The 15,496-nt window shown below is 49.5% G+C and overlaps 1 protein-coding gene across 4 annotated transcripts; it reads left to right on the forward strand.

The window, feature by feature from the left end:
• Positions 1-2,201: 2,201 nt before the first annotated feature.
• On the forward strand, positions 2,202-9,226 carry TMEM250 (transmembrane protein 250). 4 transcript variants are annotated; one of them, XM_052668867.1, is made up of 4 exons: positions 2,202-2,371; positions 3,277-3,390; positions 4,800-4,923; positions 5,034-9,226. In XM_052668867.1, the coding sequence occupies exon 4, from the start codon at positions 5,167-5,169 to the stop codon at positions 5,584-5,586; it is 420 nt and encodes a 139-aa protein (XP_052524827.1). In that variant the 5' UTR covers positions 2,202-2,371; positions 3,277-3,390; positions 4,800-4,923; positions 5,034-5,166; the 3' UTR covers positions 5,587-9,226. The 4 variants fall into 4 exon arrangements, with proteins under 4 accessions (XP_052524827.1, XP_052524824.1, XP_052524825.1 ...); XM_052668864.1 differs by lacking the exon at positions 4,800-4,923; XM_052668865.1 differs by lacking the exons at positions 2,202-2,371; positions 4,800-4,923 and adding an exon at positions 2,794-3,041.
• The last annotated feature ends 6,270 nt before the right edge of the window (positions 9,227-15,496 follow it).

The raw sequence follows: 15,496 nt of genomic DNA on the forward strand, positions 1-15,496 counted from the left end.
CTCTCCAAATTATTCTAGTGTTGATTAAATTAGTAAATGCAATCACAATCTGAAGCAAGTTAATTGAGAGAATTTATTTGGTCCTGACAGCTTTATGCATGTTTGATTAAGTATTATAAGGTTTGTTTTTGATTTTGCATAATTTAACTTTAAATCCTGAGCTGGGAGGGGGGGGAGCATCAACTATTAATGACCAAAATAAACTCCTTTAGGATGTTGCATGTATTTGTGATTTATTTCTAAACACAATACCTTCCAGATTTTTGTTGTTCTGTTGCCAAAGTGACAAATATGTTTAAAGGAATGTTTTGAGCAGTTCAGTTCACGCTGTAAATCTCATGAAATGTATACAATTCATTAAAAGTTTTGAAAGAAGTACAAGTTAGCATTTATATTGCAACAAGTGACATATAAATGTGTGTGTTTGTCTTTGGAGCGTGCCATAAAATATATCAGCAGCAGCTAGCCACTGTGACTGGTACTAATGGCCCGCTCTCGGTGCTGATGATAAGTTTCATCACAAATCTTCAATGCTGTCAACACAAAACTGTTCAATCAACAGGAATATGAGTTGTGTCTTTAGTAAAATTAGCACGGGAAAGAAATACAACCCAGAGCCCTGCTGGAGTGCTGGGGGCGGGTTCTCTTTGGGCAGAAGCACAGACTTTTACCTCTTTGAATGTCAAAGCTTCAATTCATGCCTGCCCCAAGGACTGCGTATTTTTTATGAAGATGTATTCATTTAAGCAGGTCAACGTATTTCAGGCTGAAAACTGAGTACTGCTGCCTTGCTTTTTGTCATCCTGACCTAAGAAATGAAAAGGGGTGGTCTTGTCACTGACGCTGAGCTGTCGCCCCCCCCCCGTGCACACATGCTGGGGTTGTGCTGTGCAGGTGTTTGAGTGCTGCTGAAGGCCATGGAAGGCTTTGTCTACCTGGGGGGATTTCTGCAGGATACCAGGGCCCCCTCTTTGCAGTACTTGCATTCAGCAGCATCCCCATCTTTCTCCGAGCCGGTGAGACCAAAGTACCCTCATAATGCTGTTTCTTGGGCTGTAATTTCCATCTTTGGCTCCCTGTTACAGGCAACGGTAGAGGAAAATAAATGAGACGTGGCTCTCACGCTAATCTCAGTCACCAAACAGATGTTCCCATTTCATGCTATTGGGAAAACGCATCGGCTTCGCACCTCCCCTTCTCCCTCCCACCAGAAAGTACGTGGGAGAGCAGAAAGGGCAATTTGTTAGGATGTAATTCTCCCTTGATGTTCATCCCCTGCCTCCGGGCCCCTCATTGTGTTTGCAGAACAAAAATGCTCTGGGGGAGCAGGGGGAGCACATTGCAGACGGTTGGCGTGCAAGGAGGGATTTGGCCGGGTGCCTTCAACCGCCTGAGCCGTGCAGCATGTCTTGTTATTGGCAGATGGCTTGAGTTATGATTATTTAATGTTTTTCCACTGTGGTAATGCCTAGAGAGCAAGCGGGGCAAGGGGCCAATAAAAAAAAGTTTTGTATTCTTTCCATTACAGAAAGTAATCCCTAATTAAATCTAAGAGGAAACAGCGGGGAGAACATTTCTGTCTCATTATGTTGGTTCTTAAATGGGCTCAAAAGTTCAAGGAACTTTTGGTGTCTTTTCGGCCGCCCAGAAGCCCTCGTTGTGGCGCGCGTCGCACGCTGGGATCTCACACGTGACCACAAAGCCTCACTCTGGGCCCTGAAAGGTGACTCTGAGAAACCTCGTCCCCGTTCTTGTTGCAGGTTATTTATTATCACCGATTCACAATCCCCAGATTTCCCTACCGCGGCTGTTCCTGCACCTCGTGGACTCAGCCCAGCCCAGAGCCGGGTGAGCCGCGATATGCGAGAGGCTCCGGGCCGAGCCGCCCTGCGGAGCACCGCTCGGTGAGCGCTGAAGGCCGGATTCACCTTCAGAAGCGGCTTTTGTCACTTCGCCTCGCTCAGCAACGCGGGCCCGCCGCCTCCGAGCGGCTCCACGAGGCGCCATCGGCCCTACGGACGGCAGAACAGGAACGGCAGCTCCGTACCGACGCGGGCAGCCAGATCCGCCGCGCTCTCCCCGCCCCGAAGCCACCCCACCCCCCCACCACCCCACGCGCGTTGCCCGAGCGACGCGGCGCCCTCCCGCTTCCGGCGGCCGTGGCGCGGTGTGATGACGCCATCACCGCGCGCCGCCCCGGCCGCTCCCTTCCCGCCACCGCCGCCGCCGCCACCGGCCGGAATCGGAGCGCCGCCGCTCCCTGCACATGCGCGGTGTGGCGCCCGCCCGTAGGCCCGGGCCTTCCTTCAGCCCGGGCCCGGGACGCCAGGCTTTGGCGGCCGCCGCCCGACGAAAGACCATGGGCAGGACGGTGAGCGCGGGGCGGCGCCCCGGGGCGGGGGGAGGCGGCGGGCAGGCGGCTGCGGGCAGGGCCTCATTCCGCCGCTGCGGCCGCTGCCGTCCGCCGGGGCCTCGCCGCGCTCTGAGGGCGGGCCGGGGGACGAGGGAGGCCCGAGCGGCGGCCCGCGCCCCGGTGCGGCGGGCTCGGGGCTCGGAGCGCGGCCCCTTCCCGAGCGGTGCGGGCTGGGTGCGATGGAGGAGGAGTTTGGGTTTCTCCTCCTTCTGGCGCTCCTCGGTCGGCGCTCACCTTTATTTGTCATTGGCCCTCACCTTGCTGAGAGCCCTCGGAGGGAGGCGGGCTGAAGCTGAAGCCCACCGGCCAGCGGCGCTTCGGCATCCCGCGTTGTCGGGGTGACGGCAGCGCGGCTGGGGCCGAGGTAGCTGCGTGCCCGGCCTCGCAGCGCTGTGCCTTCCAGCAGGCCCGGGAGATGGTGCCGAGCTGTGCGGATGCATCGGTTCCGCGTAGATTGGGCCTGCTTCTATGTATTCTGCTTCTGTATGCTGGCAGTATGTGTGCACTGTGTTGTTTCATACCGGAGCTGCTTCCGTGACAAAGGAAGTGACAGACCAGAGCTCGTTACCTGTAATTCTGCCCTCATTCTCCCATCCATGCCTGTGCTTCTGGCTCTGCGTGCAATTAGGTGATTTTTTCAGCATGTATCAGCGAGCTGTGCTGCGTAAATTACTGAGCATGTGAGCCTTCTTAAAATCTTGATGGGTTTAAACATATTTGGGGAGAAGCCTTGTAGTTCTGAACTTCCTAACGCTCAAAATGAGCACGCTGAAAACTAATCTCTCCTTTTATCTTTTAGATCAATTCATGTGTAGAATGTTGTGAGTCTGAAGCACCTTAGCGATTTCTTTTACTCTTCCTAGGAGGCCAGGTGTCACAGGAGAACTTCACTCTTCTGTTACAAGAATTAAGTGGCACCCAGAAACAGCAGCGAACTTCCGACCTTCTGCTGGGTGGATGACAGCATCATTTACAATGTAACGTTTCTGAAAGTTTCTTGTTTGTGCAACACCCCTCTGCTTTTGGCTGCGATAGTGTTGGTATTTGGTATTTATCTGAGGACTGCAACCTGACAGAGTTTGTTTATATGGTGGGCACGGTAAATGAGAGTGAGTTGCTGCTGTTCAGAAGGCCTGAGTTGCTGCAGCTGAGCTGTTTGAGGTCTCCTACATTCACCTGTTGAAGGTTTTATCAGAGATAACCAAAACTCCTCTTTTAAGACAGAAACCAGACATGGAGTCGGCGTGCTGTTAACCCCAGAGCAAACTGTTGCTTATGCAAGTGAGGTTTGTTCTCTGTTACACAGGTGTGGTCTCGCTGAGAGCTGTTGTTGTGTTTGTGCTGTTCAGTTGCATGCTCCAGGCACAAAAAACCTGTTGTTTTTTGAAACAGTGTCAGATTAGCATCTATCCACTTCATGTGCCTTGCAAAATACCTTCTAACGCACTTCTGAGCTATTTAGCGTTTCCTTTTTACAGGCAGGAAATTACGGCAGAGAGGCACTTGAAACTACAAGAATATCTTTGATATTTGAGAACAGACCTCAATTTCCAAAATTCTTTATTCATACATTGGCTCACTTTCCTCTTTATCGGTGCAATTCATATAGAGCCAACAGATTTCTGCAACAAAGGGAAAGGAATTGGAACCTGGGGCCAGTAAAAATTGCTGAAGTAACTTCTAAGTTACTCTGATTTTAATTTTAACAGTCATGGGATCTCACGTTCAGCAAGAATCTGAATGCCTGGGCGTGTGAGGAGGCTGGGAAGTCCCTGTTGTTTTCAGCATGATCTGATGCATGTATTGTTATTTCATAATTCCCGGAATTTGGCACACCGTGAGCCTGGGGTGAAGCAGAGAGCAGCTAATGGGCTGCTGCTCATCACTCTGATAACAGCAGTGTGCGAAGGATGTTGAGATTATAAATCCTAAACACTCCACGAGATTGAGATATTTATCTCTGCAGGTCACAAAAGGAGAAATAAACTGTTTGCTATCTTTGAAATGCTGCCTTGCCATTGGATGCAATGACAGCGAGACCACAGGGCTCATCCAAGCAGGGGGAGGTACATCCTGTGGGGTGTGAAAAACATGATTGCTTCATTGTTCTTGTGAGACCTTCCATTATTTTCAGTTTATCTGGTGAAGCTTTGCCAGGTTCTGGCATGAGCAGAGATGTGTGATCAGCACTGTGCCTGGGCTGTAAAATTCACTTGAAAAAGCGTTTGGAGATAGATTTGTAAAGGCAAAACAGCTGCAAAGATCCAAACACATGCATTAATATGACTTTTGCATGGGTGGACTGTTGGGGGGCTGCTGTTTGATTAAGAAAGGCCTGTGAATTAGCCACCATAATCCCTGAATGAAGCTTTCCTCCTTCCTTTAGCAGCACTGTAAAACTTGTAACAAGTTGAAACTTGCTGTGCCGCTCGGATGCTACTGGTTGCATTGCTTTTGGGGATCTGACTTGGTGATGGTGGAAACGATTCTATTTCTGCACGTTGGCCTGGGTAAACTGCAGGCTTTGTATCTGGCTGCCAGGCTGGGGAGTGCCAGCCCTGCTGCGTGCCCTCCTGCTGGGGCTGCTTCAACGTTGTCTTCCTTCTCTGCCTTCCTGCAGGTCTCTTCCATCCTGGCGACTCAGCAAACCCTTAGCGTTCCCAGGCTGCCGGGGCCGTTCCGTGTTAATGGCTGACGTTTGATATGTGCCCTGTAAGTCCTGCACTGGGACTCGGTGACCGGTGGGGTGCCTGATGCCTGTAATCCCCATCCCCCGCCGGGTCCGTTCGTTCCACGGCCCCCACACGACCTGCCTGCACTCAGCCTGCGGCCCGGTGCGGACCACGCACCTGGTGCGTACCAAGTACAACAACTTTGACATCTATCTCAAATCCCGATGGATGTACGGATTCATTCGTTTCCTGCTGTACTTCAGCTGCAGCCTGTTTACCTCCATCCTCTGGGTGGCACTCTCTATCTTGTTTTGCCTTCAGTACCTTGGCATCCGGATCTTTCTGCGTTTCCAGTACAAACTCTCCATCATCCTCCTCTTACTGGGGCGAAGGCGAGTGGACTTCAGCCTCATGAATGAACTGCTCATCTATGGAATTCATGTGACCATGCTGCTAGTGGGGGGGCTGGGATGGTGCTTCATGGTATTTGTGGATATGTAAATAAAAACAAGCGCATGTGGGCTAAGAAGGTGACTTTTCTTCCACCCCCGAATTTGTCAATATCCCCTTTTCTTTTTTTTTATATAAATTAATTTATTTATCAGTGCTACTTCTTATTGATAAATTAATGTACTTGTCTCTGGAATTTGTATTATTTTTTTTGTAAGGGTTAAGGTGCCATCTTGATGATCAAAGTGCAGCACTTGATTGGGTGTTCATTCTTTGCATAGTGCGAGTTAATATCCGTTTCTTTTAGTCCATAGGAGCCTGCCTCGCTGCTGTTCCTGTATTCCTGTAGGCATGGAAAAGGCAGTGCATTTTCTGGAGCACAGAATCTAGAAAATCTCGTGCCCCACACTCTGAGAAAAAAGTCCTTACCCTTTTTCTGAAAACATTCCTTCGTATCTCGGGCATGTAATATGTATTCTACCAGACCAGTGCTGTCCTTTCTCTATGTAGTTTGCATTTTGCATATTCCCAGCTAAGAATATGGGGCCAAATTCAACAGACTGTTGTGCTTTTGGTTTTGTTGTCTTTTTTTTTTCTTAATACTATTTTTGAGATTAACGCAAGGCTTGCATTCAACCCACTTGTATCATGTTGTCCACTTTAATGTGATTATATAGCTTTGAATGGTTTTGTCCTTTTCAGGCAATTAATGCCAAGTAATTGAGTCCTACCCCAGCAGAACAAATCCATTGGAGTGATGGGAGCAATGTTCAGTGTCATGAAAAGGTCTTGAAATTCCCAGTCATAGCAAAATTGTTATCATTTTGCAGTGATTATGGAAACCCATTGTAGTGGTTTAGATGTTGGTGTTTGGTCCTGCTCTTCCCTGAGTTGCTTGGTTCCAGTTTTCTCATGGAAGCACTTCTGTCTTATGGGCAGCAATGAGATGAGGCTGTCTGACCTGGGAGAGCTTGAGGGTGCAGTCTGAAGGGCAGTGGTTGTTCTGCAGTTACAGACAGCTTTCTCTCCTATCCTTGCTGCAGTGTGACTGGACAACTTTCCTCACAGCTGAAGAAGAGAATTAAGCGCTAAGCTTGGTTTCACTGGTCCTGATCTGAGATTTTGGATCGTTCCTTTGCAGGCAGTTAAGCAGACCAGATCTTGGCCTAAGTTTTATTTTGATCCTTTTCCCTTTCTCCCCTGAAATCGCTGGAGTCAATTGCAATGAAATAAGCAAGACTGGAAATACGTGGCCATTCCCCCACTGTCTTTAGTTTGAGATGCGAGTGGATTGAGAGCAAAATCAGTGAGCACAGAGGAGAGAACACTTAGTGCTTCAGCCTGTATTTGTGTGCATGTTGAAGCCTTTTGCTCACATACTCTGATTTGTAGCTTTACAGATGCAAAATAGGAAAGCTTCTGTCTGAAGCTGAAGCAAAACCAGAAATTATCTCATTATCAACCATTACAGTACTGGTGTAATATAATGCAAACTGGACACATAGAGCTGAATAAATGATGGACAATGGTGGTTGTGGACTTTAGATTAGCCTTGTGGGAACCAAAGGCTGTTTCTGCAAGAAAGTCTTGGCATCATGTGTGCCACAAACTGCAGTTTCTGGAAGTTTTTTCGTAACTGTGGAGCTCCCCAGAGCTCTGTTCTGGGAGCATACTGTGGTCCACAGGGCCTTGATGTCCTGCAGGTCCCAGCCTGCCTGCAGGTAGGGGCAGTTCCCAGTAATTCCCAGCCCAGTACAGCTGGGGTGCTACAGCTCACGTTGTATGGACTGTGTGACTTTATGCTGGAGAATTTCTGTAGGAAATGTGAGCTGCAGCTGCCAGCAAACAGCCTGCTGTGTGCTAAGAGGCACCCAGCAGCCCCCTGCTGCCAGCTGTCCTGTGTAGATGGAGCAGCACAGGCTGCAGGTGTGGTGGTAGGACCCTGTTCTACCTTGAGTGACTTGAATGGGTGAAGGGGGGATTTGTGCTGCAGTGCTCCTCACCCAGCCTGTTCTGGCTGCTGCCTGCTCCTGCAGCAGTGTCCAACCAACAGGCTCTGTTGTACCCCAGTGCCTTGTTGTGCAGCCTGCCCATCTGCCCTCTGCCTTCAGTTTCTACAGAACACACGAAGGAAGAAGTAGGTATCCTCATCAACTCACCACAAAGCAGTGTTTGCCAAGTCTGCAGGTGTTTGCCAAGAGAGCTTGGGGATAGGTTGCTTAGAAGACAGAGGACTCCCCATTCTTCCTTTACAAGCACAGCCTAACGTATAGTCAGATTGCCCTGAATCATGAGTGCAATTGCCCACAAAAATGTACAACTTGAAGATTAAATAACTGAGGAGACCTCGGAGGCAATGTGAAGTTGGGAATGCTCTCAGTCTTGGCTGTTAGCAGCGGTCGGACACCAAGCAGTGCTCGGGCAGTTGGATGCTCCTGGCCTGGTGGGGGAAATGAGGTCCCTTTGAAGTCATGCTGGCAAGGAAGAGGAATTAATTTTCAAATGATTTGTTTTACGATGCAATAATTTGAACATTTTAGATCTCTGTGAGTGGAGCAGCATTTGGCACCTTTACTGCACTTCTTCAGAGCATTTTCCAACTAGAGCTAATTAAACCTCACAGCATCCCCAGGAGATCGCAGAATAAGTAAGATCTTGGTAATGATTCAGAATTTAAATTTGGTGTTTTTGAGGGTGTTTTTTTTTTAAGCTTTCAGGACTACATTGCCAAAATATATTTTCTGAAGCAGCTGAGATTCCCCGAATTGCTTCCCAGCACAAACTGCAGCAGGGCAGGAGGAGTGCTAAGCACGTGCAAATAACGGTAAGCAGTAGTCAGAGATGTGGCTGCTGGCAATGCTGGGTCATTGCTATGGAGTATCATTTTTTTTAACTGTTTTTTTTTATTATTATTATTGTTATTTTATTTTCCCCATTTCTTTTCACTGAAAAATTTGGCATTTTTAATAAAGGGGGCAGGAACAACTTGCTGGAATACAACAAATAAGAAAACAGGGGCAGGAGATGGGCTTTCTGTTTTTCAAGAGCCCAACACGTGGCCAATACTGTCACTTGCCAGAAACATCCTGTGAAGTGGGGACCTGCAAACTGTGCCCCACTGGGAGCCTTTATGTTTGGGAATTTCTCTGCTCTTTCCAAAAGTCGATGCTGGAAGAGGTAGATCCGGCTCTGAAGTACGTTGTCTTCCTGTCTTGCTGTCTGGCTGTAACTTTAAAATCTTCTGAAATATTCCTTTTGGCATTCCTTCACACTGATTCCATCCTGGACAATGAGAGCAGCTAGTTTGTTCCCTTTCGTGTGGTTGGGTTTATTTTCTTGCCACGTTTGGGCTTTAAATGTTGCTAAAAACGGGGTTAAGAGTAATGAGGAAAAAACCTGCAAGCATGGATTTGGGGGAGCGTGTCCCCCACACACGTGCCAGCTCTGCCCTGCTCTTTGCAGCCCCCCCAGGCACCCCTGCCCACCCAGAGCCACCAGGTGCCAGCTGTCCATCTGCACTGTGTGGGCTGGTAGTGGTTTGCAGTGGCAAGGTGGCTTGACCTGTTAGCCATTGAAGTGCTGGAGTTTCGCCTCGTTAACTCTTCAGAACTTGCCAACAGCTGGTGTTTGGGGTGCTGCTAAATCCCGTGTGAAATGTGCCACCCACATTGAACGTATCTTTTTTATAACATGTTGATGCATCGATTGTTTATGAAGAAAAAGCAGCAGCTCAGTCCTGTGATGCTGGTAGCATTCTGATGTGGGGGCAGCCCGGCTCCTCCTCTCTCAAAAAGGCACTGAGCTTTTGCCTTAAGGCTTTGCCCAGCTAACAGCTCGCTGTGATTCCTCCCAGGGCTCTCATTCGTTGCTGGTGTTGCTTCTTTCCCCCTGGGGGTGTTGGAGACAGCATCTATTACCAGGCACAGAGAGCAGCGTGGCACGTTTACTTCCAGGAATGGTTTGTCTGTTCTGGAGGCTCTAGCACAGGCAGATAGCACGCTGTTCTGGGGAAGAGTTGCTGGAAAATATGAAGCCTTGTTAACTTTCCGTGATTGTATTTAGCCAAACAAGGTTTCCATAGCTCCTGGACGGCTCTGCTGCCTGGGAAAAGAAAAAAAAACAACACAAAAAAACCCCTCTCATTTCTTCACCTGCCAACTCCCTGCGCTAATTTTGTCTTCCCGCTTCAAAGCGCTCATCGTGCCCAGAAAATGTCACTTCAAAGCAAAGTTCTGTCCACTAATGAGTCGGTGAAAAGTGTTTGGTTTAAGATGCTGGGCAGTTCTCATGCTGTGCTGAGCGCTGCTCTGAGCTGAGGGTCCTCAGGGCCTCTTCCCCACATCCCCCGTTGCGCTGCAGGAGACTGCAGTGCTGTGGGATGGAGCTGTGGGGCTGCAGTAAATCGGCCCCCAATGCCTGCAAGGGCCAACGTTCCCTCACGTGGAAAATGCTGTGTGTAACACCGAGAGACAAATAGCAAAGTCCTCAGCTGGTTCCTCTGCGAAGACAAAATCGGCCTCCCCTTGGCCCTGCTGAGAGTTCTGCCTGAGTAAGGACGTCGGGATTATGCATGCTAATTAAATGAACCACCCATCCCTCTGCATCCTGCTCTCCGCTGGGAATCCCCCTCTGAGTAACTTGCTCCCCCTGAGGAAAGGAGCTGCATGAAAAATCTCCCAGATGGTGAATCCGTTAGAGAAAATCACAATCTGTTTGGGGCTGTTTCAAACAAAAAAGAGCACCGGAGACGCGGAGGAATAAATTTGCTGTTGCAAAACCATTTGCTCAGTAATGGGGAGAATTTAGATGGGCAAAGATATTTTTTTTTCCAGAGGAGTGTTATCTCCTTTTGCCTCCAAAACTGAGCAGCGGTTTACAGCATAAATTGCAGTGTTGCATATCAGGAAAGCTGCCACTGCTTTGCTGCAGCCCTGGACCCACTCGTGCCTGTTCTCTGCAGGAAGGAGCAGCTCTTGGTCACATTCCAGGGTGTTGGTAGGGCCCAAGGCACAGAGCTCTGTTCTGTCCCTGCCTGGAAGCATTTCACTTGAAATCCAAATTTCATAGAATGCTCCACGCCAAGAAAAATTCTTCCAAGGTTTTCTTTTCTTCTCTTTTTCTTTCTTTTCTTTTTCTTTTTTTTTTGTGTGTGTGTGTAAACTTCAGATGAAAGCTGCCTAATACTTTCTTGGAAATGTGTTTGCTTACAGCTGTGAGCAACACAGGCACTGTTACTTCCTTTTCCTCTGTGTGAAGCTGGCTGGAGGCAGGCATAGAGCATGGCGTTGTGCAACGTGTCGGGGCGAGGGGAGCAGCCTGCATGGTCACACTGGCACCATTGTAGAGGTGAGACCTTAGCAAAACCCATGGAAATTCCTGGCTTAAGCTAGGTGCAGCTTAGGGGAGATTCACGTGTCTTCAGGACTTGGGGAGCTTGCTGAGCTTCTAGCACTGAAGGTCCGGCTGTTCTCCTGTGCTGCAGCCTTTCCTAACAAACCAAGCTGGTGGCACTGATTTGCCAACACATTCCCCATTTATTGTTCACCAGAGCATCAATTGTGACAAATAAACAGAAGAAGGCAGCATTTCGCTGAGAGCATTCAGTGTACTGATTAAGAACTGTAATAAGAGAGTGTGAAGTCTGTGAAGGCTGCAGAGCAGCCATGGCAGCGCTGGGGGGCTGCTGCCCAGGCTGAGCACAGCCAGGCAAAGCTCAGTGCTGCACCCCTGGTGTGGGGTTGTCCCAAAGCAGGGCTGTGCATCGCTCTGCAATAGCAGGGCTCAGTTTCCACAGAGATTGTTTAAATGATGCCTGTGTTCACACATTGTGAACGCCTTCAGAAAGGGATGAATGCTTGGTTTTGAGAAAACAGGATAATTTTTATGATCGGTAACAACTTGTTAGCAGTGTGCTACAATGAGGGCAAACAAATTTCACGCTTCAAGGCCCGTAACTGCTTCTCAGAGAGGGCAGGGAGGGACAGATGCTGCTTTTTTCCTTCTTTGGGAACGCTGGGCATGCACAAAAGAGCTGTAGGGTTTGTGGTGCCTTCCTCAAAAGCGTGGAGCATCAGCTAGGAGCTGAACCAAAACCTGTAACCTGATTATGGCTCTGGATAAACACTGGTTCTGCTGGAGGCAGTGCTTCCAGCAAGGTCAGAATTTCACTTTGTGTTCTTCTCCAACAAAACTCTTCTTGGGGAAATAAATAAAACATTTGAAAGCGATGCCCCTAAGGTCAAATTGCAATGCACATTCATACCGAAGATGTACACCGACTTGAGAAGATGTACACCGACTTGAGTTAGCGTGTGGCACAAGAAATATGAGGTCAAATCCTTGAGTCCCTCATTTCCAGCTGCTGCAGCAGGATTTTCGCAGCCTGGCTTTGAGCAGCAGGTTTGGGCTAGCAGCGGGAGGAGGAGGTTGCTTGTTGTGTGTGAAAGCTGAGCACAAGGGCTCACATGCTGATCTGTGCATGCTGCACTTCCTCGGTGGGCTCCCTGTGCCCCACATCCCTGGGCTGAGCTCTTAGGATCCCAGTGTTGTGGGTCCGTGGGGCCCTGTGAGGGCTGGCAGCAGAGAGCTCAGCGCTGCCGCCCGCGACCTTGAGCATCTTCTGCATCCTCCCAGCACATGATTCGGGGGAGAAGGCAGGGGCGGGGGAGGTGGCACAGCACCGAAACGTTTGTTCAGCAGTTGCTGCAAAAAGAAAACTTGCTTCAATCTGCTGAGATGCCAACTGAATTTTGTTTTGTTTTGGTATTTTGGAGGCGAGCCAGCAGCAGGATGTTGTGAAGTCTTCAGCAGCTACTGCCTGCTTGTTCCATACCAAGCATAACTTTGTATATATTTTTATCGGCAAACTCAGTCCCACGCATTGTGATGTGCAAACAAGGGCCCTGGCTGCAGGGCTGCAATCCAGAGAGCTGGGGAGAACTGAGCCATTTTCCTTGGCTGCTCTCTTAGCTCACATTCTGCAGGGCTGGCCTGCAAAGGTACCTTTCCTCCCTGCCAGCTACTGAGAGGAATAGCAAGTGGTTGGTTTGATTGGGGAGGGGAGAAAAAACAAGTTCAGCCCCGCTGGGGTCCCAGCTCCTCCTCCTCAATCCGGGGGGGATTTCAGCACAGATGTAGCTGCAGTGCTGGAAAGGTTGCAGCGAATTTCGGGTATTGCTTTTTTCCATCTCACGTGGGGATGAGGCGTTTGTGCTGTGTCAGCAGAAGGGGCTGTTCTCTGCCTTGCACAACAGAGAGCCGCTGGGTATAAATAGCCTTCATGCCTGTCACCTCGGCGACTTTGATGGCGATGCCCTGATTTAAGCCTCTCTTCCAGGAGATGCTTTAGGTGTGTGCCATCCCCACAGTACCAGACGTGTATTTAAATGCATGGCTGTGGGCTCTGGGCAGCCATGTGCCACGTCTGTGCCGTAGCGCTTTGCTGGGCTGGGACCACTGTGAGCTGAGCCTGCTGCATGTCTCTGAGCACTACAACTGTTGCCTTCACAGAGCATCAGCACTCGGAGCAGGGACACTACTGAAGAGTGTCTGACAAATATATGTATGTGTGGGGACCGCTGCCTGCGACTCATGACATGGCGAGGCGTCTCGAACACGACAGGGCTCTGCAGAGGAGCTGTGGCATGGGGACACAGGAACTCAGAGTTCCCTGCTTTCTCCATTCTTTGACTCTTGCTTCCTCACTGGGGAGCTCTGGAGGCAGCAGCTCGCTGCCATCTCTTGCAGCCCCAGCACCACCCTCGGTCAGGAAGCATTGTCCATATATATAACATAATAGCAATCATTCCATGGCTCAGTCATTGGAGGCACGGGTGCAGAACCCCAGGGCTGAAAGCATCCCCATGGAGTTGCCCAGTCAGACCTTGGCTTCACCCCGCTTGCCCTGCCTGCATCCTTTGTTCCCAAGGAAGGCCCAGAGGTGACTATGGATGCCTTTTCAAATGTTTATCGTCACATTATCCATCAGATACATATTTACAATCATTCATTAAATTAGGATGTACGTTTCATTCTTCTTTCTTGGAATATTAATGCCTACTCCTGGCTGAAATGCCATATGAATATTCATTAAAAAATCAATCAATCCCTGTGCCAGGAGTGATGTCATTTGAGCAATAACTGAAGCCGTAATCGAGCATGCGATGAAAAAAACGACAAATGCCACCAGATCTAATGTTTATTGAACTGGGTGTGGGTAAATCACAGTAGGGTTTTTCCATGCTTTCTGGGCTAAAGCTCTCTGATTCCTTTGGGGGGCTGTGGTGAGCCCGTCCTGCCAGCACCCCAAGGAGCTCTGGGCTGCGGCGATGGATGAGTGGGATGTCGCGTCGCTGCCGAGCTGCTAATGAGGACCTTGTCAGAAATTAGTCTTCTGACAATGGGAAACAAAAGCTCTCAAAGCTATTGTGGGAAATGTTCTTGAAAATGGATAGCCTGAAGTCTGCTTTCCCATAGATCTCGGGCTGCTGGAGCTTTCTCACTGTTTACAGCATTGCCCAGGCAGCCCCGTGGTGGCATCGCTTAGGTTGCCCTATGCACTGAGTGCTGACTGTGCCTGGGCTGGGCTCCGTGCTGAGAAAGCAACAACGCACTTTGGGAGTTACCATTATTACTCTGCAATTCCTCAAATAGAGATTTTCCCAACAACAGTGAAAGATCTGTGCCAATGTGTGGGCCCTGACATGGCTCCCATGATAAGATCACACTGTTTGTGTGGAAAATAGTGAGAGCTTTGGCTTGGCTTCAGCAGCAGTGGTTTTGGAAATCTTCTGTGTGCAGTGCACCTGGATGGTAGGAGAGGTCATCTCTGCGATCTGCTTTGTGCCTTAGCTGCCATTTTAAAGCCCTCTATCAGCTCTGCAGAACAAATGGCGCGGAACATTTATCCTGGGGAGAAGTTGGGTTGATTGTAGCTAAGTGTATTTTCTAAGGTAGCTCTGGCATTCCAGGGAAGGGATTGTAAAGACCTCTTATAGCAGTGGTGAGTGCCTGGGACGGAGGAGAGCCGCTGCTGGGGCTCAGGGTGTTGGAGGGCTCAGCAGACTGGGGCTGGGCAGCAGGCTGAGGGCTGCATCCTTCCACTCAGCTCAGGGAAAGTCGGGCAGCTGGGTCCCTGCGTGCGGAAGGAGTATCTGAAAGCAAAGGTATTTTAATCTTGCGGATGGTGCCAAGTCAAATTAAACACAATTTCTGAGCAGTCAAAGCAATTAACCACCAGGATCATTTACAAGAAGCAGCGCCTATCCACCAACACTTTGCATCTTCAAGATGAAAGGAGATCTTTTTTCTGAAAAATATATTTTAATGCTGCTCCTGGGAGAGGTGCCTGCAGGCTGTATGCAGCAGCCAGAGCTGCAGGGCTTCCTTCCAGCACAAGGCCCAGGAAAGCAGCACAGCAGGCATCGGCCCCTGGGATGGGAGTTAACCAAAGGGAAAACGCCTCCTGGGACGGCTCGGCAGTCACCGAACCATTACAGAAGGAGTGCCTATTTAAAAAGGCCAGTGCTGAATTATTTTTGTTATTATCATCCCCTCCTCTCTCCAGAGGCCCAGAAAGGAAAGAAGCAGCACCAAGGCGCTTCTGGAGCAATTCTCGCGATGGGAGCTCAAGGATTTCTGTATTTACAAACCAGCAAAGCCTTTTTACAGGCGACCTTCTACCAGCTCAGCGAGGACAATGCAAACCCTTGGAGACACTCCCATTTCTGTTTGTTTTAACTTATTCCCAATCATCTTCATGTAAAACAATGAGCGTGGCTGTAGTCATAAGAGACGCCGCTCTCACGGTGCCAACCGTGTGTCAAAGTGAGCTGCCTGTGCTGAGCCTGCCTGCCTGATGTAAGCAGCTGTGCTTAGAGCAGTCAGCAGCTATTGCAATCTGGTTGTGCCACCTCGGCTGGCTGTTGCACAAGGGCTGTCCCCATGCAGGGCACTGTTGGAG

Source organism: Tympanuchus pallidicinctus, unplaced genomic scaffold (assembly GCF_026119805.1).
Source record: "Tympanuchus pallidicinctus isolate F22 unplaced genomic scaffold, pur_lepc_1.0 scaffold8, whole genome shotgun sequence".
In the NCBI taxonomy this organism is placed as follows: Eukaryota; Metazoa; Chordata; class Aves; order Galliformes; family Phasianidae; genus Tympanuchus; species Tympanuchus pallidicinctus.